Source organism: Aotus nancymaae, unplaced genomic scaffold (genome assembly GCF_030222135.1).
Source record: "Aotus nancymaae isolate 86718 unplaced genomic scaffold, 86718_ANA_hifiasm-v0.15.2.pri h1tg000002l, whole genome shotgun sequence".
In the NCBI taxonomy this organism is placed as follows: domain Eukaryota; kingdom Metazoa; phylum Chordata; class Mammalia; order Primates; family Aotidae; genus Aotus; species Aotus nancymaae.
This window is the reverse complement of record NW_026988413.1, coordinates 63,181,544-63,207,231: the sequence shown is the minus strand read 5'-3', so window position 1 is coordinate 63,207,231 and position 25,688 is coordinate 63,181,544. Positions and strand designations below refer to the sequence as shown.

At 34.7% G+C, this 25,688-nt stretch overlaps 1 protein-coding gene and 1 pseudogene across 3 annotated transcripts in view; one reads left to right on the top strand and one right to left on the bottom strand.

Annotated features, from left to right (window-relative positions):
• SEMA3D (semaphorin 3D) overlaps nt 1–25,688 on the top strand; it is a 202,114-nt gene that overhangs the window by 163,203 nt on the left and 13,223 nt on the right. For all 3 annotated transcript variants that reach the window (XM_012461247.3, XM_064375140.1, XM_064375150.1), the window contains 5 exons: nt 11,470–11,692; nt 14,039–14,127; nt 16,051–16,092; nt 19,038–19,195; nt 21,397–21,461. In XM_012461247.3, coding sequence (XP_012316670.1) covers nt 11,470–11,692; nt 14,039–14,127; nt 16,051–16,092; nt 19,038–19,195; nt 21,397–21,461 — 577 coding nt within the window. The remainder of the gene's footprint in view (nt 1–11,469; nt 11,693–14,038; nt 14,128–16,050; nt 16,093–19,037; nt 19,196–21,396; nt 21,462–25,688) is intronic.
• Nucleotides 4,147–5,941, bottom strand: LOC105723318 (heat shock cognate 71 kDa protein-like; annotated as a pseudogene).

The window sequence follows — 25,688 nt, the reverse complement described above, 5'->3', positions numbered from 1 at the left end:
TTTTACCTTCCATGAAAGATTTTGTGTGTGTGTGTGTGTGTGTGTGTGTGTGTGTGTGTATACATGTGAGATTAAAATTTGGAAAACAGCTTGAGCTGGGTATATTTCGCTGTATTAATACTTTGGGCTTATATATTATAGATTGTCACATTCTGAGCCTTTTCTTTCTACATAAGTTTGTTTTTTTTTTTTAAATAAAACTGTCACCATTCAGGTCATAATTTTTTTCAACTATCTAGATATTATAGGAGAATGAGTTGGGAGCTGAGAATTCACATTAATTACAACAGCAACAAATTATTTGCATATGTAGACACAGCAGTTGAGTCTTACAATACTCAGAAACAGAAAATAATTATCAAAATGACTACATGCTGATGCATCACCGTTACATTATTCCCGAGTCAAGTGTAAGTTAAAGATGCTTTATAAGTGGTGGTTGTCACTGCTTTCCCTGCTGCTGCCTGAAAGAGCTGTGAATGTCATGCGAGGCTTAAAGAGAACTCACATTTTACATGACTGTCCTCATAAGTACACAGACGCTTCTCTGAAACGCGAATAAGTGACTCCCCAAAAATAGGAAGACATAAATGTCACTGGGGAGTGTTTTTCATCAGTGAGAAAAGAAACACCAAATTATGTTAAACATCCTGGTCTCTACTGCCAAGAACTCAGAATATAGTCTTTATGCTATAGAAATTTTCTTGAAAAGTTTAAAATTATTTAGCAAATAGTCTGTATCTAAACCATCAAATACATACTTAACCTTTACTTTCTAACAACTTGGGATAACAAAAGCTTTATTAGGATGAAAGAAAGGTCGTTTAAGAAAGTTATTACTGAATATTTTCCCAAAATCAATACTTATCATACGATTCCTATGCCTTTAAAATTATGTAAACACATTTGCACCTGAAGTTGAGCTCTGAGAACCATGCCTTAATATGGGCTTTCCACCATAGCCCATGTTAAGGCTACAATCAGTAACAGAAACAGAAAGACCAAGTCCCCTCTGGAGGACTCCACCAAGAAAACTCTCTTTCATCAAATATTATGTCCTTTTATAGAACTTAGAGAGATTTAAAACATGGCAGTTACTGTTAAAATTTATTTATTTATTTTTACAGTTGTGGTTAAAGGAAGGAGGATTTTCTTTTCAGTTGTACTGAATTCAACTGTTATGTCTATGCTCTCTTTATTAAGAGATCAACCACATAATATAATTTATTAGTATGAGACTAATGATATTCAGGTATTTTTAAATATTTTTATTCACTAACTCTAGTTAGTTCTGTGTTAGAATAGTGACAATCATTCGTACTAACGTATTTGCAGGCTTTATCTAGAAATCTGTGGTAGCTAAGAACAGCAGTTACTTCCAAATAACCAGTTACTTATGTATTCTCTTTGAAATCACTGTGACCAAATTTGAAAATGTCTAAAATCGTGCATAAATAGGTCGCCTTTTACTTCATTACTTCTTTGGTCATTTTTACAACATCTTATTTTTTAATTTGCATTCAATACTATTAGTCTACTTTTCTACATTATATTTTATACTTAGAATACTGATGTTGAAGTTAGGAACATCATATATGCGATGTGAAAATCTGTTATACAAATACACTTTTCAGAAACTAACTTTACCATTAATAGCACTACACATAAAATCATTGAAATTATATTTCACAGTATATCAGGTAACTATGCTTATAAAATTTGAGAATGTAAGAACTGGAGTGAATGATAAAGACCACATAATTCAACCTCATTTTACAGAGGAGGGAATGACTTCACCCAGAATAATTAAATAACTTTCCTAATATCATATTGCCAAAAACAGCAGAATGAAGAGAGATATTTAATTTTCTGATCAGTCTTCTCTCGCTATTATTTAATATTCTTGAATATGCACCTATTTCCTGATATTCATCTGATTGATACCCTGCTGAATTACATTATCTCCTGGCCTTCTTTCTTATTTGTTTTCTAAAAGTAGCCCAATTTCAGTAATTTTTGTTTATGTAAAGTTATGATTCTATTTTCTCTAAATATCCAGCAAAATTTTATCAGAAGTCATTATTGAACACTCCTCATGATCCAGACACTCTGATAAACCCTTATATGTTATCTCACTGCATTCTTACAACAAACGCATAGAGTAGGTATTATTGTCCCAATTTTATAGATAAGAAACAAGCCCAATGAGGGTAAACACATGTTCATGGTCTCACAGCTTATGAATTGTTATGACTGGGATTAAACTTAGCCTACTTAACTCCAAATCAAAAGCCATTAACCTACCTTTGTTCTACCTTCAAAGTTATAACAAATGAACAACCAAACAGAAACTTATGCTATTTTTCCAGGGATTTTCTAGTCTATGCACAAGTAATAATGAATTTTGAAACCTTACTAAACTTATCATTTCTCTTATTGCAATTCAGAGGAACACATCTTACTTTAATAAAAGTACTGCAGACTAATTTGCTTTCTATGATATTGTTAGAACCTTTACTAAAAGCCATATTACACTTAAGTTAAAGCTTTAAAATAGATTTTTTAAAATTGTGTTTACATTTTCTGCATCTGTATTGCAATTATGATTGAATTCTAAGTTGTTCTTCCAGTAGTGACATCTGTTGACATTATCACTTAGTTAAATAAACACTACAACTTTCAGTGTATCATACTTACTTTAAGTTTTTGGTTTTGACAGAATACTGTACTTCCTTTGACAAAAAGTCAAACCTAAACTCAGCCTAACTGTGACATCACTGCTCTGCAATGTTAATAAGCCTAGAAACACAAGGATGCAAAAGGATGTATTATAGAATTCCTTCACTTCAAGTGATTCTTCTGCCCTCTGGTGTCCAAGTAGAATGTTTGAACAAGTCATATTTTGTTCAGGTGGACTTTTTCAATCATTATTGACCTGCCGGGTCTTGGTAATAAGAAGTTCCAGGTGAAATAAAATATTAGAGTCCGTCATACAGTGAATCATACAGGTCGATACAGAAACCAAATTGAATCAAGCCAAAAACAGCAGACTGCTAGAAAACCCAGGATCTAAGGAAGACTTGTAAAGGCAGAAGATTTCCATTTTGATAGTCGATTTATTATAACTGATGTACTCTGTAGTTTTACTCCCTGTTGACAAAGGAGTTTTAAGAGTTATGCATTAATGTAAAATATTAGTAAACGTGTGCTCAAAAGTGAGTTTCAGTTTTAAATCATTCCCTTATCAAAAAGGTGAGAAGAAAGTATTTGTTTTTGAAGTTCAAATGTAAAATGCATGTTTTATTTCTGAATCAATTTGCCACCATTTTTAAACAACTTCTAAATATCTGATTTTGTAAAAATGACAATTCATTTTAAAATTTCATTACTCCCAAATTTCCTGCTTTAAATGTTAATTGTTTTAGTTTTACTTTTACAGATAAAAACTTACACATGAATTTCCCAAGTCTCCATTTATTGGTAGGGAATAAAAGGAGGTAGTCACAGGAACTTTTTAAATATTTCGTAAGTTTATTTTACTGTGTGGACACTGATGAACATAAATCCATGATAATTTCCATTAATAGTGCAAACGCCAGAAAAACTGGTTCTTTTCACTTTATTGTATATAGTTTTTTTAAAAAAAAGGTGATGAAAATGGTGATTCTAAGGATTTCTGTAAATTTCTTGGTTCAAAAACTTGAAACAAAGCCCTATTTAAGCAACATCAATAACATGGTGAAACGCATCCTGTGTAGTGTAGCCAGAGACTGGACTTCTCATGCCAGCATTGCCTCTTCCACTATCCCACAGTAGAGACATTAAATACACGCTCATTTCAGCTCAAAATCTTTTTTTAGTCAGGGGTGGGGGTTGTGGTTAGTTTTCTTTTGTTTCATCTTTTTTTGATACCAATTTTAAATCCAGTTTTATTTAAGACACTGCATTTTCCACTTACAACGCAATCTTTATAAAGTGGAATGTTATTTCCCTTCCTTGTGCACATGTTCCATATTCAAGTATTGAGAAAGCCCAGTAATTTACTATAGCAGCTCGACCTTAAAACTGCCATATAATTTGCTACACTTTTGGGTTCTTTGGTGTTTTAACTATGTAGAACAATGCTACATGTATACCTGAATTGGCTTAATCAACCTTATCAGTGGTGGGCCCTGAGGAGGCACCACCAGAGGCAGGAGCTCTACCACCAGGAAATCCCCCTCGCATTCTTTCTGGCATGCTTTCTGCACTCTAGTTCAGCTTGGTAATGATGGACTTGCAGGCTTTCTCCAGCTCTTGCTGCACATGTTCTGCAGTCTGATTCTTATCGAGCCAGTTGATTATTTCATGGCCCTTGCTAAGAATCTTCTGTTTGTGCTCATTGTTAATCTTGACTTGAAATTTGTCATCTTCAACAGTTGCTTGCATGTTGAACGCATAGGGATCAAGAGAATTATTGGATGCCACCTTGTCCCTCTGCTTCTCATCTTTAGCTTTGTACTTCTCAGTTTCCTGGACCATAGGCTCAATGTCTTCCTTGCTCAAAAGGCCCTTGTCATCAGTGACAGTAGACAATGAAGATGCCCTTGGCATCAATATCAAAGGTGACTTCAATCTGATGAACACCATGGGGTGCAGGAGGTATGCCTGCCAGTTGAGCTCTAACTTTCCAGAAAGGTTATTATCCTTGGTAATGACATGCTAGGCTTGTCAGAGTAGGTTGTGAAGGCCTGTGTCTGCCTGGTAGGAATGACAGTATTACAATGAATGAAGACAGTCAAGACTCCATCCTCAGTTTTAATATCAAGGGAAAGAGGAGTGACATTCAAAAACAGAAAATCTTGAACATTTTGAGATGTCTCCAGATAGGAAGGCTGCCTGGACAGCTGCATCATAAGCAACAGCTTCATCAGGGTTGATGCTCTCATTCAGTCCTTTTCCATTGAAGGTGCCTTGGAGAAGCTACTAAATCTTGGGGATAAAAGTAGGACCACCATCCAGGACATTATCAGGAATCTGTGGTTTGCCTAGTTTGGCATCTCAGAGGGCTTTCTTTATGAAGTCCAGAGTGCCACAGAACAGATCAGCATTCAGTTCTTCAAGTTGGGCACAGGCAATGGAGGTGTAGAAATTCGTTCCGTCATGAAGAGAATTGATCTCAGTACTGGTTTTGCAGCTGGAAGAGAGTATGCTTAGCCCGTTGACAAGCAGTACAGAGGCGCTGGACAGCTCTCTTGTTCTCACTGTTGTCCTTCTTGAACTTATCAGTAGAATGGTTGACAATACAGTTGTCAAGGTCCTCTCCACCTAAATGGGTGTCTCTGGCTGTAGATTTGACCTCAGGGATTTCATCCTCAATAGTCAGCATGGTTTTTTCAGGTCCAATCTTTTTGTATAAACTGTAAGCAATAGCAGCGACAACTGGATCATTGATAATTCCAAGTACATTGAGACCAACAATAGTTCCAGCATCTTTGATAGCCCTGATGCTGAGAGTCATTCAAGCTGGCACTGTGACCACAGCATTGGTAACAGTCTTCCCAAGGTAGACTTTTGCAATGTCCTTCATCTTTGGCAGAACCGTAGAAGACACCTCCTCTGGGTAGCAGCTTTTTGTCTCTCCCTTGTATTCTATTGGACCTTGGGCCTGCCAGCATCATTTACCACCATGAAAGGCCAATGTGTCATATTAAACTGTACAACAGCATCATCAAATCTACATTCATTCAGACATTTGGCATCAGAAACCATGTTGGTGGGGTTCATTGCAACTTGATTATTTAGAGTATTCCTGAATTAATTGTTTGGTATCCCTAGAGGTCACATAGCTTGGCGTGGTTCGGTGTCCCCGATTATTGGCAATTATCTCTACTTTTCCTTGCTGGAAAACACTCATATAATAGTAGGTGGTGCCAAGATCAATACCAACTGCAGGTCCCTTAGATATGGTTGTTTGTGTGCATGCTCAGCTCAGATTGCAAAGTGAGACACAGAAACCCCTAAAGCTGCTGCTGCGTTTGATGAGACCCTTGTTTAATATTCCTTTTATGTTGGGAAAACAAACATTGAGCCACATGAAACATCAAAACCACTAAGCTAATCTCCTTCTTCCTGCCTATTGTCTTCCATGGTTTTACTTCTGAATATGTTATGTCTTTTTAGTGAGAAAATAAAATAAAATGTCCTATAAATCTTGATTAAAAAAACTCGACTAAGAATGTTCTGTAAAACTTCATTAAGAAGACTTTATTAAGAAAAAAAATAGTTTCAACTACCACCAATGTAAAATAATGAAATATCCCCCTCTGTAACATTTCTAACCTTTATCTAACAAAAAACCCTATCATGTACAACTCCTCACATAGATTTTCAAAGGTAAATGCTAAGAATTTCCTCTCTTTGCTGGAGGCCTTTATTGTCCCTCTTTTCTGCTAGGAGATAAAGCTTCCAAACTTGAGATATAGGGATAGATGTGTCTGACAGTCATTTATTTCCCATCAAATTATTAGACTTTGTAACGTTATAAGAGTCATTGAGAAATTATAAAGTTCTTTTGATTCTGGGTCTGCTGAAAAAAAATTCATCCTACAAATGCAGTACCATGAACCAGTTCTGGGTCCTGGAATACTCTTCTGTTCTAGAAAGGTCTTTTTTACTCTAACACATCAAGGTATCAGTGCCATGCCTGAGTTTGGTTTATGATTATGCTTTACAAAAGCAAATCTTGGAGAAGAGAGATCATGGAATAATAATACATAATGTCAGCAGTTGGGATTCCTTAGTGGACTTGAGCATGTAATGTGTTCTTCAACTAGAATTGGAATATTGCTTAGAAATTCCAACTTTTACCCTGGTTGATCTTCTCAGCAGCAGGGGTTTGAGGTAACCGTGGATTCCGCAAGTTCAAAACTCTTTAGCCATCCTGTTTTCTCTTCCTGCTCTACCTAAACTATTTGACTTGAGCTTCAGCATGATCCTAAACACATTTTTTTTTCATAGAGAGATGATGGTTCTCAGAATATATATCTTTCTTAATCTCTTACATTCTATTTTAATTGTAAACTGTGCTGGTCCCATTAAATAAGAGTTTTAAAAGACATGTTTTACAGTTGACTTTCAAACGTAAGTATAACTGACCAAAGAAAAAATGTAATTCAAAAATAACATCCAGAACCTTCTATTAATTTGTCTAGTGTTAGACTATGATAGTTTTACCAAAGGAGAATGAAGACTCTAGAGTATGATGCAGGAATTCTCTCATAGTGTCTCACGCTGTCTTCCCATTTGTGCACCTGAGGAATGTAGCTAACATCTTATTGTTTGTTTCTCTTAAGCAACTCTTTCCTAATTAATTCAAAATATGTGGAAAACTTTTGGGAAAATCTCATTTTAGGCATCAGTGGCTCACTCATGCCTCTCCATCATATTGAATTCAGTTTTATTTTCTCTTTAATATTTGCTCACTCCATCACCTTCCACCTATTGGATAACAATTACTTTACCATCTCTCTAAATTATTGAGGATCTCTCTAGTACTATTCACTCATTCCTGGTTTTTGTTCTAGAAGGGAGAAGCAGAGGCAGGACTAGATTCTGGACATCTTGAGTCCACATTCCCAAAACAGATTACAGTAAAGGAGATGTATGACAAAATATTACTATCATTTCCCTTTAACTGTGTGTAGTCCATGTTTCCCTAAAATGGAGAGAGTCAAGGGGCTTCCAACAGGAATTAACCTTTCCAGCTGACTTTCAGCTTTCTTTTCCAGAGGGCAAACAATTTGCTTTTAAAATGAAGTTCTTCAAATCCCAGGATATTTACTATGTTTAATAGTGTCTTGCTTTTTCTGGCACAGAAATTCCTCTAAGAGAAAGGGAACCTTAAGGAGAAAGAAAGAGAGAGAGGGAAAGAGATAAATTTACCTCTATACGTTTGCCTCCGGCCTTTCTATCTCTGATATCTAATATAGGGTCTCTACTTCCCCTTCTCTGTTGTAGGTTGACTGTTTGATGAATAAACAGGGGATAAGATGGCAACTGCTACATTTGCGTTTTTACTTTATAAATAAAACTTAGACTTCTGAAAATGAAAGCCTGGTTCAGGCTTGCCTTGTGCCATATCTTCCCTCACACTAGTCAGTCCTCTGATTCGTTTAAAAGGAAACAGCAACCTGTAGAGAATAGCCTGAAGCTGCAGGGGGAACGACCTTTGGCAGCTGTCTGGGCCCTTGCCAAGGGGAAAAGTTCTCTCATTGGATAAAAACCATTTCTCTCCTCTTCGGCATTGCTTCCCACTCCACTACTAAAGGCCCTAGACAAACATGCGGACTTGCCAAGCATAACACAATCACACCTAGCCAGCTGTGGCAGCCAGCCAGGGGAGATAGGCCCTGAACCAGGGCTTGTTGCTGTTGGGTTTACCCTTTCATCTCAGGGTATGTCTAGGCAGGTTCTCTTTTCTCTTCTTCTCTCGTTCTGCTATTAATAATTCCAGCACGAGAGAAGAATACTGTCTTTGAGTATTTTATAACAATGGATAGAGACACAGATACATTTTCTGATTTATTTCCTTCACTCCTAGGAGCTAAACTGGTAAATGTAAGAAAACTGGAGGCAGAAATAAATGCCCCCTTTGGTGTGTTCAGGTGGACTGTGTTAATACCTAAAAATTAAAAGTACATACATACAGAGAAAAACTCACTACATTTATAATACCTGAGATGTATAGCTGCCATAGGAGAATTTTCTAGAATTTTTAAAAGGAAAATAATTGAATATGAATGACCATCTGCTTTAGATGTAGCATTTCCCTATACTTTCTCTTTTCCTTTATGGAATTTTTCTTTCCTGCTTTACTCTTACCTACATACAGTGCTTGGCATCTCATTATTTTTAGATCTGTGTGAGGCACAGCTCTATGATATCAAAGCAAAAATTCTTTCAGTTTGAATGTACTAAAATAACAATATTTGGTTCAAACTCTACTATCCTAAACCTCAGAGAGTAACTCTACCAAATTATTTTCATTTGTGCAAGCATAGTGGAGACGCAGACCTGAGATATCACACATAGCAACTGAGAGGATAAAGATCTTATCCTAACACTGGCAGCATGCCATGAGGAAAAGCTGCCATAAGAAAAAATATATATATTTTCAAAGATCATTTTATAGTATATAGAAACCAGGTTTTTCTTCTCTTTTATTCCCCCCCCCCCTTAGATTTTATTACACTTAAACCTTTTCGTCAGAGCAATGAGGAAAATTCATATTTGTTTTTTCCTAAATATTCATATTTTCATTCAGCTATACTTTCTTGCATTAAAATTTCTAATTATTTAAAAACTTGATGTCAAAAACTATGGCTTGGATGTCATGATATTATTTCTTTGAAAACTTTGGCTGCTGCACAAAGTGATTTTTTCTTAGGTTGGAGGACTCTTTCAAACATTGTGTGCAGGCAAAATTTTGCTCTGGCTTTGATTTTAATGATACACCAACCAGTCTGAACCGCAGGTATTATAAGCCTACTAAGAATCGTCTTTGACTGAGCCTCAAACATGCAGCCTATAATTGGACAAGAGCTTTGTATCATTTGAACTCCATATCCATTGTGAGTCCCTGCTTAATCTGTTTAATATAGGGTTCCTTCCATTATCGAGTTGACAGATTCTGCTTGGCTGAAGGCTAAGTGCTGGAAATAATGACTGAATGTGCACACTAAGATCTTTAGACAAACATCCAGTTAAGAATATATTAAGTAAATACAAAGCAGCTAATATTCTAGGACATTTCTAATCTCTCTGCTACAGACGTGGGAAAAATAGGTAAATATCAAGAAAGTATCAGTTTCTTAATACCAGTCATTGAAAATTTTTGTGTAAAATAAAGATATTCTTAAATTGTTTATAGAAAAACATTGACAGTTTTTTCAGTTAAACTCCTTTGGTATTTCTTCTAATTCATAATGGGCCCTTATGATTTTATTGGTACAAAATTTGGGGTCAAAGTCAAATATGGGGACTAATTCTAGTGTCTTCAGCTCCCTAAGAATGACCCTCTTGAATATTTTGAGAAGTACAGTGTGTTTTTGGAGACTTGACATGATTATAAGTAGTGCCAAGAATAAACGGTTCAGTTCCATGGAGACTGTTTCTAACTTACCTAAAAACTGAAATAAAAGAAAAGCACCATTAAAAAAAAAAAACTTTTTCTTACTGTCAATTATTTTATTATCTTTGACTGCATCAATTGACTAAAGTGTTCCACTCCAAAATAATGCAATAGTCCATTAAGAATTCAAATGTGGTAGCCAGGCACAGTGGCTCACGCCTGTAATCCTATAACTTTGGGAGGCCGAGACAGGTGGATCATCTGAGGTCAGGAGTTCAAGACCAGCCTGGCCAAAAGGGTGAAACCCCGTCTCTATTAAAAAATAAAAAAAGTTAGCTGGGCGTGGTGGCAGGTTCCTGTAATCTCAGCTACTTGAGAAGCTGAAGCAGGAGAATTGCTTGAACCTGGGGTGTGGAGGTTGCAGTGAGCCAGGATCATGCCATTGCACTCCAGCCTGGGTGACAAAGTGAGACTCTGTCAAAATAAAAAATAAATAAATAAAAGAGAATTCAAATGTGATAACGAATCGTTCTATATGAAGTACCTTCCTAAATTGCAATATATTGAAACATAAAATAGATTTAGGATGTGGGAGAAGTGATATTTTCGGGGGGGGAGTCTAATTATAAAGTGTTTTTTCCTCTTTATTTTTGGATAAAGGCACATAAAATTCATTTGATTTGTACCGTTTTGAACTTTTTACTCTTACCACCAGGGGGCAGGTCATGCTAACTATTGATTTAGTGGAGGCTGAAAGGCACGTAAGGCAATTTTAGACAGAAGTATAAAATTCCCTAAGGATTTCTTCCCAGACTCTTTAGAAGACCTATTGAATTGTTCAAAGTGTATTTTTTACATTAGTTATAATAAACGACATAATTACAATTTCAAACTATTAAATACTTTGAAATTAATTTTTGAGAACTGTTTATTTGTTCCTTTTTCTTAATTAAAATTGTTTCATTTGAACTGAAATTATAAAACAAGGAAATTGAAAATAATGGTTTTCCATATGTTCTCATGTTTATAGATAACTTTCTTGACAGTTATTTCAAGTTAGATTTCAAATATCTTCATTTGAAACAATCGTCAGAAGAAATAATCTTCATAAGAAATGAATTCATTATGGAAATGTTATAAAATGCAAATATGATTTAGAAAACTTTTGAAGGGGAAAACTGGGTTTAAATTTATTGGAGACACACTGCATTTATTTACAAGTACACATGATTCTATATTGACCCTTGTCCATTCATTTAATATTACCGATGATAAGCTGTGCAAACTTGACTTGAAATAAGTGTGAACTTCTCAGGTGCATTAACAATGTCTTTACTTTCCTCCACATTTCTTTTCAGTGTCCAAGCAAAACCTATGACCCACTGATTAAATCCACCCGAGATTTTCCAGATGAAGTCATCAGTTTCATAAAGCGGCACTCTGTGATGTATAAGTCTGTCTACCCAGTTGCAGGAAGACCGACACTCCAGAGAGTCAATGTGGATTACAAACTGACACAGATCGTGGTGGATCGTGTCATTGCAGAAGATGGCCAGTATGATGTAATGTTTCTTGGAACAGGTAAACTAAAACTGGATTATGATTTCTTCCACAGGAATTTTTCATTATTAGACAATGAAAAGAAAAACTTCAAAAATATTTATTGATCGAAATCAAAATGAGTAATTATTAGATAAAACCCTGTCAGCATTTCTTATAATTGTGTAGCATGTGCTTTTAATTGATAATCATAACTATCTTTCAATTTCATATTTGAGATTTCAAAACATATTTGACAGCAATGTGCCTGCTCTACATGTTCAATACATATTTCTTGAATGATTCTCAACAAGTATGGCAAAGCAATGTTGATTTTCAAACCTTACCTTTCCCCCTCTTTACAAGTACACCCCCAAAAGATTCCTTCACCTGATTTTGACAATCCCTGACTTAGTTGACTTAAGATAGATTTTCGAAAACATCAACCATTACTTTGTAAAGACCTTTAAATAGAAACCTCCTGGAGATTATCTTTCTTCTTGAATTTTGTCTTAAATACATTACATGTACTTTGTAGACTCAGTTTTGAAGTAACTATAAAATGCTTTAAATGTTTTCATAAATAGAAAAATTTAATAAATCTCAAAAAACGTAAAAGTATTAGCTAATAATGTCATGAGTATTCTAATGGCAGTAAAGATAGCATGTATCATTAAAACAAAAGCACTGCATTCCATATAATGTTATATAACTTAATGAATCAAGCATTTCATAGAGAAATAGATGATGGGCACGGTGGCTCATGCCTGTAATCCCAGCACTTTGGGAGGCCGAAGTGGGCAGATCACAATGTCGGAAGTTTGAGACCAACCTGGCAAATGTGGTGAAATCCCATCTCTACTAAAAGTACAAAAAATTAGCCAGGCGTGGTGGGGGGAGCTTGTAGTTCCAGCCACCTGGGAGGCTGAGGCAGGAGAATTTCTTGAACCTGAAAGGCGGATGCTGCAGTGAGCCGAGATCGCATCACTGCACTCCAGCCTGGTCAACAGAGAGAGACTTCGTCTCAAAATAAATAAATAAATAAATAAATAAATAGAAATTAAGAATTTCCAAGAAGCAAAACTTTTTATTAGAATAGATATTTAAGATTCAAGACAATTTTAGAATAATTTTAATTTTTAAAATTATGTGTTTCATAGAAGTTAGGTTTATTAGGAAGTATGTGTGTGATGGACTCAGAGGACCTTTGTCAGTCATCGATTGTCAAACCTGATTATGTTGCAGATGGGAATTCCCCAAGCCAGGAAAATAAGGGATGTTCCCAAGACAACAGAGATGGCTGTTGAAGGGTCAAAAGTAGAATTAATTAGTTGCTATTAATTGTCACAAGTTTGACACTTAATTGCACTGTCCACCCAAAGCTAGGTCTTCAACAGTTCATTGCAATTAATGTCATTAAGCCACTAGGTGGTACTATCTAACCTTTACTGAGAAAATTATAGCCCTGCTAAGATAGGTTTTTAATTTTGACATTCGGAAAAGTGTACATTTAATATTCTTTAAAAATCGCAAAGCTATTTAAAAGCAATTAAATAATTCAGACTATTTTGTGCAAACAGGATCATTACTATATATGTTACTACACTCCAATCCCAGTGCTCAGTTTAAAAATGCCTATATTGTATATATTAAAGGGTTTTTTTTTCTTTTTCAAAACTGTTCTTTTAATTTTCTTCCTGTGCTAACCTGACACCTCATGACATTGCAATGTAAGATGATGTGTTTAAGACATCTCTTTTAAATGTCAATTGTTGGTTTGCATTATCAACCTTGCATTAAGTTGAACTTAAATAATTTTAAATAAACTTTCCATTTATTATCTATTAATAATGATTCTGAAGGTAGAATACATTTGAAGAGTGAGCTACAATTTCCCTCAGATAGCTTTGACGATTTTTTTGTCCATTTGTTAACATTACTAAAAGAATATATGTGTCTTTCATGGTGAATTGGATATAATAACTACTAAATAAATATATATTACACGGAAGGGAGAGAAGTTATTTAATATATTTATTTTAATTTATTTTTAACTTTTTAAGTTAAGGTCCAAAATGTTTGCTGTACCCTTGTTCACATTTCAATCAATATCTAAATTAGATATATATATTACTTTTATTAAGAAGGTACTCTGAATATACATCTTTTAATATTCTCTGTACAAATCAATGTCTACTAGCTAAAAGCTACATTTTGGGAGGACAAAACATAGGCATTAAGCTTCACTTCATGCATGCTTTATTTAATCTGTTTTTAGAAAGGCATTTAAAGAGAAGTGAGGACAGTAATTTGAAGGTTTCTAGGAATGTGCTTACCACTAATTTTTGAGACAAAAACAGTGGGATCATGGGTTATGCATTTTTTCAGACATTGGAACCGTCCTCAAAGTTGTCAGCATTTCAAAGGAAAAGTGGAATATGGAAGAGGTAGTGCTGGAGGAGTTGCAGATATTCAAGGTAAGACTCAGTCCGGAGTTCCAGGAGAAGAGATGTTGAAACTGAGTAGCCCTCGTTATAGGGCATCCTTGTTTTAATACATCATCACTTTTCCCAGAGAAGCCTTTGAAATTAGCTTTCTTAGTTTTCTTTTCCCGAAGCAGTGGAAAAAGTTTTATAAGCAACTAGGAATGGGACTTACCTTCCTCTGTAGAATACCACTGCTTTCAGGGCTCCCGGGATTGCCTCTCATTACTGCATTCTCTAAGCATACAGTCAGACAAATTGCCACATTAAATGAAAGCCTGGGGTCTCTTTTACTATCCAGATGCTTTTCTACTTTATAAATTTTACTTTTCATTTTTTTCCCCAATTGAATTTAGAAAAGTAGACGAGTGTATAAATCATGTGTCTCTGCTTTTCTGTAAGGAAATTAAAAATATATATAGGTTGCATGATAGTAAGTCTTCATGTATGCTAAATTCCTCTCACCCGCCAAAAAGAGTTAGTAGATCTAGAAGAATAGTTCTCCAGATTTGGAGAATGCCTTTGACTTTTAATAATAACTCTCAATTGTGGCATGTCTTGTAAATCATCAGTAGAATTGAATTTGCAATTATTTGCTGATTATAACATTTGAAATAAATGTTTTCTTCTTAGAAAAACTTTTTTAAAAAATGCTCTGTTTATTATAACATTTTTATTGAGATGGTTTATTAAAATAGATTGTTTCCATGTAAATACTTAATGCTTTAAAAGAGAATAAAGCCCTCCACTGTGAGGGTCTCAAGTTAATTAACATGCTGAGTTCCACAGGATCCTGTTTACATTGTGATGATAATAGTGGTCAAGGAGTTAACAAGAACAAGACCTGCTATCTGGTGTCTACCAAAACAAAATCTTGGGTGGTTCCTGGGGGAAGGCCAGATGTCAAATATAAGTGTGAACCCAGAGGCCAAAAGTACAGTCCCTATAACACACATAGGCACATTAGAACAAGTATCATTCAATGGTGTAAGACAGTGGTCAAGAAGAATTGCTTGGATTCTGCTGTTAAGATTACATAATGACCAGCTTTTGTTTTCTTTTCTTATTTTAAAAACAGCTTTACTGAGGTACAAAAAAAATGAACCTATTTTATGTATATAATTTGATAAGTTTGGCCATGTTTTTAAAGTTAAGAATAAAAAAGTTATTTGATAAAACTTTCTCACTGAAATTTTTTATTTTATATATGTCTTTAAATCGTTAACATCTGCTACTGCTTGTCAATTAGTAAATATGAGCTCGTGCTAAATGAATAAATAGCAGATTGATGATAGATGAAAATTGTTTAAAACATCTTGTCTTTTTAGTTTGGTAGCTGTTGTGTTCATGTATCTGATTTTATCTTGCATGCATAGAGCCACATTTTCTAGAAATAAAACTAGCCCTAGTTTATATCATGAAATCATGTGCACCAGTATTGTGTAGTGTTCCATAAAGAATATGGTCATCCACAAAGCGCACTATAACTTTTCAAAACTCTGCTACTTGAACAACTTTTTGAACCACTGATCTAAGTAAGATCAGAAAGAGGTAATAAATAATTATGGAGATGTTCTTGTCAACACCAGTTTGAATTATATGGAAGCAGTTAAGATAAGCAGATTTAGAAGAAGAACACTTGTGAGTAACTGGGAACAATTTTCAATGCAGAGTATTTTCTTATACATTCAGGTCACTTATCTTTAATAAGACTATAAAATAACTATTTGTATCATTTCTGTTAAGGTACAATTACTACATTTTGGAAGAAAATAGCAAACAATAAGAATTTTTTTCCTTATGTAACAGAGACTTGACATTTACTTTAGTGATATATGGCATCTGATAAAAAAAACATTGTTTAGTATAAAAACCTGTTAATGATCATCTTTATTGACATTTGACTTCTATTTTCAGCACCCATTGGTCATCTTGAACATGGAATTGTCTCTGAAGCAGGTACTTTTTAATTTTTGTGTGAAAGTTAATCACAAAAGCAATGGGCTGCTTGAATCAAAGTTTATTTGGAGAGAGTTTATTTCCATGGATATTGAAAGTTAAATTTTAAGAAATGTAAAACGTTATTTGTTTCTCTTGTAATTCATTAGAAACCATAGTTTCAGCCTTGCCTTGGGAGAAATGGAGCCAAATTTCATTACTGAACGATGCATTCTCCCCTTCCTTTGAATCTGAAAAATTGAACTTACTTTCCTAGTCTCATGAGAATGCTGTTCTACCAAGCCCGTCAGACGTTCATGTAGAATATCAACCCTAACCATTACAAAGGGACTTTAATCTGGGAATCTAGGAGTTAGAATATGAACTGTGGTGGCAAACAGCTCAACAGCCAACCTTCGACATACCGCATAATGTCGAACTCTCAGAATCAATTTCCTCAACAGTAAAGTTAGAAAAACAAAATCCACCTCCAAAGTTTGTTGGGAGTTTAAAGAGGACGCTGCATGCAAAGTTCTAAACAGCAGACACATAAGTGTAAAGTAAATGGTAACTATAATAACGATAATAATGTTTATCATGATTTCATAACTCTCTAATATGATATTCCAAATCACAGTTGATTCAAGAGATTCAGACTGCATTATCATTTCTATTTGCACCCCCAAGATTTTAAAAAGCCATATGATATGTTCAACATCAAGATGTGGCAAAATTGTCTTAATCTATTACAGCTCCTATGAGAGTGATTTTTTAAGGAAATGATCTAAATAGTTTTCTCCCTCAGGTCTTTTTCATTTATTTGTTCATTCACTTATCACTTATTTCTTGAAGGCCTACGACAGTGCTTAAAAGGTACATAAATGAATGAATGACATAGCTCACCGTTAACCTCCAAAAGCTCACACAGTAAAGGAAGATGCTAACACTACAGAGTAACAATAGAAGTACATACTGGAGAGACAGAGATGAGAAAGTAGCCTACAGGGAGCCAGAAGAACAGGGAAAGATGACTGAAAGAAGAGACATACAGCTCGAATCATGAAGGATGATGTAGTTAACCAGATATATTAAAAGGGGAATAGAATGGAGACACATATGCCAACCAAAAGGGGAGAATCTTTGCAAAAGTGAAGAATGAGAGATCATAGCATATTCTAGTAAGTTTGTATACAATTAGAGCACAGATCATATGTGTTCAACGAGGAAGAAGGCTAGAAATGAAGACTCTGGAGAAGAAGATTAGGCACATCTTTATATATCCTCCTAAGAAGTTTAGCAACGTATCTTAAAAACAATGAAAACCCCTGGGAGCCTGGGTGATGCTCACCTGTAGTCCAGCTACTCAGGAGCCTGGGATGGGAGGATACCTTGAGCCCTGGAGCTCAAGTCCAGTCTGGGCAACATAGTGAGATCCTGGCTTAAAAAAATAATTAAGGAGGAGGATATTATAGTAAAATTTTGTTTTTAGAAAGATCAGTCTGATGTGGCAGTGTGTAAGATAGATTGGGTTCTGGGGTAGAGGTGGGGGTTGCTGGAAAACAAAATTGAAGCCAGCAGAAATAGTTATGACACTTACAAGTAATCCAGGAAAGAAGTGATAAGGACTGAAACAAAGGCAGTGGTGGTACAGAGGGAGGGGAGGAAATAGATTAGAGAATTCTGCATGAGAGAATGGAAATGAAGTGATGACAGACTGAATGTGAGACAAAGAAGATTCAACAAAAACTCCCAGATTTCTGTCTTGGGTGACTTGGTGAATGAGGTGCTGCTCTCCAAGGTGGGGCAGGAGGAATAGATTTAAGGGGGCTATTATGTTCATATTTATGTTGTTTTCAAGATATCTTGAAGTCTTTTGTACCATATAAAAGGTAAATACATAAGAATCGAAAAGAGGGAAACCCAACATTTAATTCAAAAAAAGAAATCACAAAGGAGGCAAATGCCTTAGTCAAAAATAAAGAGGGAGAAGAGAAAGTGGAGAGAATTTCAAGGAATATATTAGTGTCAAAGAGTATACAAAATTTCAGTAAAACAAATACTAAATAGTCTTCATTGCATTTAGCAACTAGGAAGTCTTAACTGACAGTTTAATGAGTTCTAGAGGTGTAAGACATACTTCTGTAAGTTGAGTACTATGTTACTTATGCCAGCATCCATTTCTAACATGAATTTCCCTCCTCTAATGCTTGAAATGGCCCAGTAGGGTTGACCATAGTTCTTTTAAGGCACAGATTGTGGCATATTCACTTGTATCACCCCTTCCCCTCCACCACCACTACCACAGATACTCAAAAGACTGTATAAGGGAAGTAATGCATTTCTTTCAGGACTTATGTTGAAAATGTGATTTTCCTTGCTGGGTTTTTCAGTATCATGCAGGCTTTCATTTGTGATATGGCATTCCTCAAGCCTGTTTAATACTTTCTTCAGAGTGATAACAAATACCTTCTCTCCCATTTGTAACCCATGTTCTTTCAAGGATCAGTACTTCATTAACAGATGAAATGGTTAATTGAAATCAGGGGAATGCTTTATAAATTTATTTTCTGTCATCTCTTATATAAGGAGCCATGGCAAGTCTTGAGAAGACTGTGAGCTTTGCCTATAGCATCTGTGCTTGACATAATCTCTCAAAGTACATTTTCTAGTATTGAGAAAGAATTTGACATCTTAATTCCTGTCTAGCAGCTGGTTTTTGACCTTCTGAAATTACTGCCAAGCTTGTAGAATGCTGTCCATTTCAGCATCAAAATCTTCAAACCACCATCCAAGGATAGAAATAATTGACTTATTTTACTCTTCATTATGTTTCTGTACAAGTGTTTCCATTGGGCAGGACATCCAGGGAAACAGATTTAGAAGCATTATGTGATATTCAAGAAAAGGAAATTCTTAAGACTACTCTGAAAGATGCTTCTAATTCATTTGTTTTGCCCAATTTGCAGCAACAATTGTACATTGGTTCCCGAGATGGATTTGTTCAGCTCTCCTTGCACAGATGCGACACTTATGGGAAAGCTTGCGCAGACTGTTGTCTTGCCAGAGACCCCTACTGTGCCTGGGATGGAAATGCATGCTCTCGATATGCTCCTACTTCTAAAAGGTGAGAGGCACATTTAGTTAATATAAAGCTTTCCTTTTTACAAGATGAGTGTCTCACATTAATGCCTTGTCTTGTGGTTTAAGAGAAACTATATAGAAACATGGCCTATGGAAGAAATACTGAAATCGAAATATTGTTTTACACTGTTTACATAAAACTTAATTTTGAAGGAGGGTAAAACAGATGCTCTGAAATTCTGAAATGTGGAAATTCAAACAATTTTAATAAATTATTTATATTCTTTTCTTTCATTTATGTCAAATACTATTAAAGGCTCGTTTTTATTCCCTATTTTGCTTTTTCTATAATAGATCCTTCCTTCTTTCTTATTTCTAAATATGTATATACCTGAAGATTACTGTTTTGCAAATAATATGTAAATATATGATTGTACAAGCACAGATTGTATAAAACCCACAGAGCATCCCAGTGACTTGTATCATTTTATTTTTACTCGAATAATTATAACTTGGTCAATTTCTGCCACCCATATAATTAAACACACAGTTTCCTTGCTTTTCATAGTTCATTGCTTTATGTGTCTTAGAAATAATGCTATTTTGAGCCAACAATTCCAAGCTAGGAATTTATTCTATACACACATATGCAAAAGTACCACAAAGTTATATGTTCAAGAATGTTTATTTCAGCACTATGTTATAGTGAAATAACTGGAAACAATCTGAATGCCCATTGATATGCCTCACACTAGCTAAATGTATTATGTTAATGATTTTTGAATGTCAATTATAGTAACATTATTTTCTAAAGTATTCAAAGTATATTTTCCTCTAGGTGAAATGTAAGCAAATTTATTTTTAGGTCTTTTTTTTAAACTAAAAGGCACATGTTAGTCTCATTACCACATATACACTTTTTTTCTTTTTGAAATTTTATTGATTTCTCTAATTCTAAATTCTAGGAAATTACAGATTGAATGTATAGTTCAACAGCAAATATAACTTAAAATTAGAAAGCATTTTATATTCCCTGAAATCCTGGAATTAAATTAAAATGGGCACACATGATTATTAGAAATTAAAAGTTAAAAGTCACCCACATTTTGTTATAGTTTTTGCCCAAGAATATGCTCATTATAGTGAGTCTTTGGGGAATGCTTTCCTGGAAGCAGAAAAACGAGAATGCTCATTAGTTGGTAATAAACCTTCAGTTTGATGAATTGACCCTGTTCCTTAAGAAGCCAAGATTTGAAAACATTCTTGACCTTATGTACCTTATACCATCATAATTTTTTCTTCTTGCATTTCCCAAGACTGTATCTCTGATCTTTCAGACATGCCACTGTGATGTTTTCCCTTACCTAACATAATGTCATGTGAGCCAAAAGATGTGTACAATGGATGAATCTTGTCATCTGTTCAGCATTACCCTCAAGGAACACCCTAGATATCACAGAAGGCTTATTGGTACTTTTTTGATCTGTGAAGTGGCAAAATAAAATAGCCAAAGCAAATGAAAATATGCTGTAAGAGTGTAAGGCCTGCTTCTATGCAGAAGGGATTTTTGTTTTCTTTTTTTATAAAATAGTTACTACTTTCTTTTAAGGAATATATGTGACGTAATGCAAAAGCCACTGTTTATTATTATTACCATCGTAACCACCAGAAAAACGATTTGAGCTACACATCAGCAGATAGAAATAACAGGTAGTCTTTTATACCATATTGAACTTGTAATTCGATTTCAAGTTACAGTATTTAATTTGTTGCTTAATTAAATCTATGCAATAATGAATCTTTACATGACAAGGTGTTTTGTATTTGTGTGTACGTTCCTATCCACTGACTGAATTCTTTTATATATTATTATTTTCCCAGCGACTGACTAAAAAGAGAGTAGAAGTAGATTTCCCCATTTTAGTGATATAAAATCTGGATTCTATTTTTATTTAACCTTTTTTGTTGAATAATTTGTGAAAAATCAGGTAAAAAGAAAAGAAGCATAATTAAATAAAATTCAGGTCATCTCATTGTCTAAACAGGATTTATTCTATTAAGATCTCATTACCAGTAGTTATTTTTAATTTATGTTAGATTGATTGGAATATTGACTCGCATTTAAGTTGAGCTAGAAGATAAGTACAGTCCTGTACCTGCCACTGTTATTAGTATTAGATGTAGCCTTTCTATATGATGGTAATCCTGTTTGAAGTTTCAATCAGTTTAATCCTCTTTCTGTAGGAGAGCTAGACGCCAAGATGTAAAATATGGTGACCCCATCACTCAGTGCTGGGACATCGAAGACAGTAAGTACAGGTTTGATATGCTTCTTCTCCCATTTAAAATGTTAAGTCCACTCTTTGTGTGCCTTTTTATTATATGAGTTAAGCCACCTATTATATAGGAAAATCTCCATTTTGTATAATGCACATGTTCTGGAAGAGAAACAGGAAATTTTATAAATCAAACTGTCTACGTGCCTAATTGAATAATCCTTTGTTATATCATTATTTGTTTCATATGTCTTTTAAAATTCCTAAACTGTAGCTTTTGTTTCTTTTTTACTACCTTATCCATCCTTGTAAAGTTTGAAAACTGCTATTAGAGATAAAACAGGATATAAGAGAAAACATTTGGACATTTAGAGTAAACTCAGAGAGACCTCCCAGAAGTCCAGTAAAAGTTTAGGTCTTAATAGAATTAAGATTTTAGGTAACCTATACTTTATTTATATTCATCTATCAAATTATATATTCATTTAATCAATAAATATTTATTAAGTGACTTCCTGTGCATGTAATTGTCCTGGGTATACTATGTGACTAAGAAATTCCTTAGAGAGCTTATGATTCTTTGGGGAAATATCATAAGGCACAATTAGTGATAGGGGAGTTTAGTGAAAGAGAGATCACCAAGACGCTGTATTGTTTAGAAAAAAAATTATCATGAAATAGAAGATCTTGAAAGTCTGAAGAAGGGCAGTGTGGGAGACTGGAGGGGAGATCTGGTGAGTGAGTCTGAAAACAGCAAAACAAATCTATAAAGTATATATTCCAGAGCTTTAGTTACTCTCCACTCTCAATCTGTTTTAAGATAGAAAATATATGCACACACACACACGTACACACATACAAACTGGTGGAAGAAGAGCAAATATATAACACTGTTACTAACCACCCCTCCAATGATGTATATAACCCAGATTTCATAATCTGTAACTGGTGGTCTGGTAGTATTTTCTTGATTTAAAAACAAAACAATTATTTTTAACTTACAACTTCATTCTTCTGAAAAATAAGCCTTGGTCCAGATTAGTGTGCTTGGCTTCTTGTTCTAATGTGCCGGTGTTTCACTGCAATGTCCATTGTTTTAGTTAGAAATCATTACTGTGCGATACATTTGCAATTCTCTACATATGCATGTGAAATTTATCAGGCATGACTATAGGTATTGACGATACAGCAATGAACAACAAAGAAATCTGTGCATTCATGATACTTATATTCAAGAGTGTGTTAGGGGAGAGAGCAGGCAATAAATACAAAAACAAGTAAAATAAATGCTATGTCAAATGATGTTATAAAGAAAGTGATACAAAATGTAGTTGCTGCCTAAGGCACTCAACAATTTTTGTCTTCACTTTACCATATCCTATTCATGCCATAACCCACTGCACACAGTCTTTTCTAATCATCATCATCATCACGCTATCCAATCCATTTTTGTCAAGGTCACTGGCAATTTCCTCCTTGCCAAATCCAATGGCCAATTTTCAGTTCTCATTATCACTTAATTTCTAACTCCCTCTTGTTTTGAAACTCTTGACTTCCATGCATTTGTTTGCTGGGGACAGTTGATGTGGCCTCATACAAGTTGGTTGCTTACAATTTTGAAATTTTGTGAGCTGATTTTAAACCACTGAAAGCTTGAATCAGACTTGGTGCGAGTATTTACACCAGCAAAATCAGCAAACATTAAAAATCAGGTTTCTCGTTGTTTTGTTTCGTTTTCAGAGAAATGATGCCCCAGCACACCTATGTGCCTTTGTACCATAACCTGATTTACCTCTTACCTTGCACACTGTGCCTTCTGAGTATTCTTAGCTTTCCTTTGTATCCCACCTTTTAAATATTGGAGTGTCCAAAGTCCCTTTTCCATTCTGTCTACTCACTCCCTAGTACTGTCTATTTCAACATCATCAGAGGCTATTTCACTCCCAAATTTATAGTCCAGTTCTGAACTCACCCTTATGTGCTAGACACAGACGCTTGTATGCCTACTAAAGAGCTCCACTTGAAGGCCTAGTTAGCATCTCAAACTTATGTCTGAGAAAGAATTTTTGTTATCTGGTTCAAGACCTATTTGTTCTGCAGACTTTCCTTTATTAATAAATGGCACACCATTCACCCAGCTACTTACGTCAAAAAGCAGCTAGGAGTCACCTTTATAGGATTTTCTTTCTTTCACATCCTATCACCAAGCTCTCAGTAAAGTCCTTCTGGCTCATGGCCAAGCTCTCCTACTTCTCATCACCTCCACAGATGCCAGCCTGAGGCCACAGTAGCTCTCCAGTAGCTGCTTCACTGGTCTCTCTGCCTCCACACTTGCACCACTCCCATATGTACCCCACTTAGTAGTACACCCCATTTACTAGCCAGAGTCATCTTTTTAAAAACTTCAGCCACAGCATGTCATTCCCTTACTCAACATTTTTCAATATCTTCTTAGAACAATTGGTGAAAAAGTTGAATGCTTTACTGTGGCAGGTAAGATGCTTTTTGACCTGATCTCTAGTATATTCTCTGACCCTCCTTCACATCACTGTTGCTAGATTCACTTAGTAGCTTTCTCTTTTTCAAAAGCACCAATTGGGTTGCTGCCTTTTGTATGTTTGCATTCATTGTCCTCTGTATCTGAGGAACTTGTTTTTCAGATGTTTACATAGCTCCATCTTTACATCAATTAATCCTATGCTTAAATGTTGATTCTTCAGAGAGACCTTTCCTGATCATCCTATCTGAAATACTTTGTTTGCCCTTGGTATTTTCTAATCTCCTTTATTGTTTTGCAGCAGATATTCCTTCTTTATTCATTTACTTGATTACTTTATGTCACTAGAATGTAAGTTTCTGGAGGGCAGTGAATTTCATATTCGTCCTGTCATATTATCCTAGCACTTAAAATGATGTTAGTGTGTTAGGCACATGATAACCACTGTGTAATAGACAGTAAACGGAGGGATATTCAGATGGACAGTATTTGAGCCATGCCTTCAGGAGAAAGTTAGATTTTATAAAGTAGATGAATTTACAATAATTAAAATCAGAAAGACCTCACATAGGTTCAGTTAAGTTTGTGACAGTTTCTATGTGATTCTATTAAGTTTATGTTTACTTTATAGGTGCTAGTAGCTTTTTCGTATTGCTCAGAAAAGTTGATTTTAAAATAGAAGTAATTGATACCGGTATAGAAAATTGATTGGAATGAGACGAGAGGCTAGAGGCAAAGAATCAGTTGTGGGAGTTGGAGTAGAGATTGTGAAGATGTTTACAAATTAAATGACTTGTTTCTAATCCACCATAAATGTACACTGCACTTTATTAGGAAGTCAAGTCTTTAATAATTGGCAAATATGTTTCTTTTCTTCCTTTTCTTTATTACTTTGTTAAAAGCTGTGAAACTTCATGATTATCAATGACATAAAAGCAATACATGCAGAAAAATAGTTTAACATTAAAGAGATCAATTTGGCACTTAAATGACAGCTATATATTTATTATAAAGAAGTATTCTAGGCATTTACTATGAAAACATTTTTTGATTGCTTATCTGGAAGAAAAAAGTACTCCAAAATTATCTTACATGTCATAAGAAGGTATTTTAACTATTTCAAAACAATATTGTATATAACTTTTGCACATTTAAAAAACAGGTCACAGTAGAATAAAACAAGTTGAATATATCTTATCTGAAATGAACGGGAACAGGAGGTTTTTGGATTTCACATTTTATCAGATTTTGGAATATTTGTATATACGTAATAAAATATCTTGGGATGAGACCCAAATCTGAACACAAAATTTATTTATGTTTCATATACACCTTATACACATAGCCTTCAGGTAATTTTGTACAGTATTTTTAATAATATTGTGCATGAAACAAAGTTTGTGTACCATGTACCATAAGAAAGTAACAGTGTTATTTTCTCAGTCACTCATGTGGACAATCAGTGATTGTAATGGTATCACCATCATTCCTGGCTCTGAATTTATATGCTACCAATAAGCAATCATTTTCTTACCTTATTCACACATAAACTGTATTTGTGACCCTGCATTTTGACTGCAACCCATCATGTGAGGTCAGGAGTAGAATTTTCCACTGTGGTTAATGTCCATGCTGAAAATGTTTTGGATTTTGGAGCATTTTGGATTCCAGATTTTTGAAATAAGGACACTTAACCTGTGTGTATGATTTGTTTTTTTTTGTGTGTGTGTGTATATATATATAATATGCATACTTCTATATAC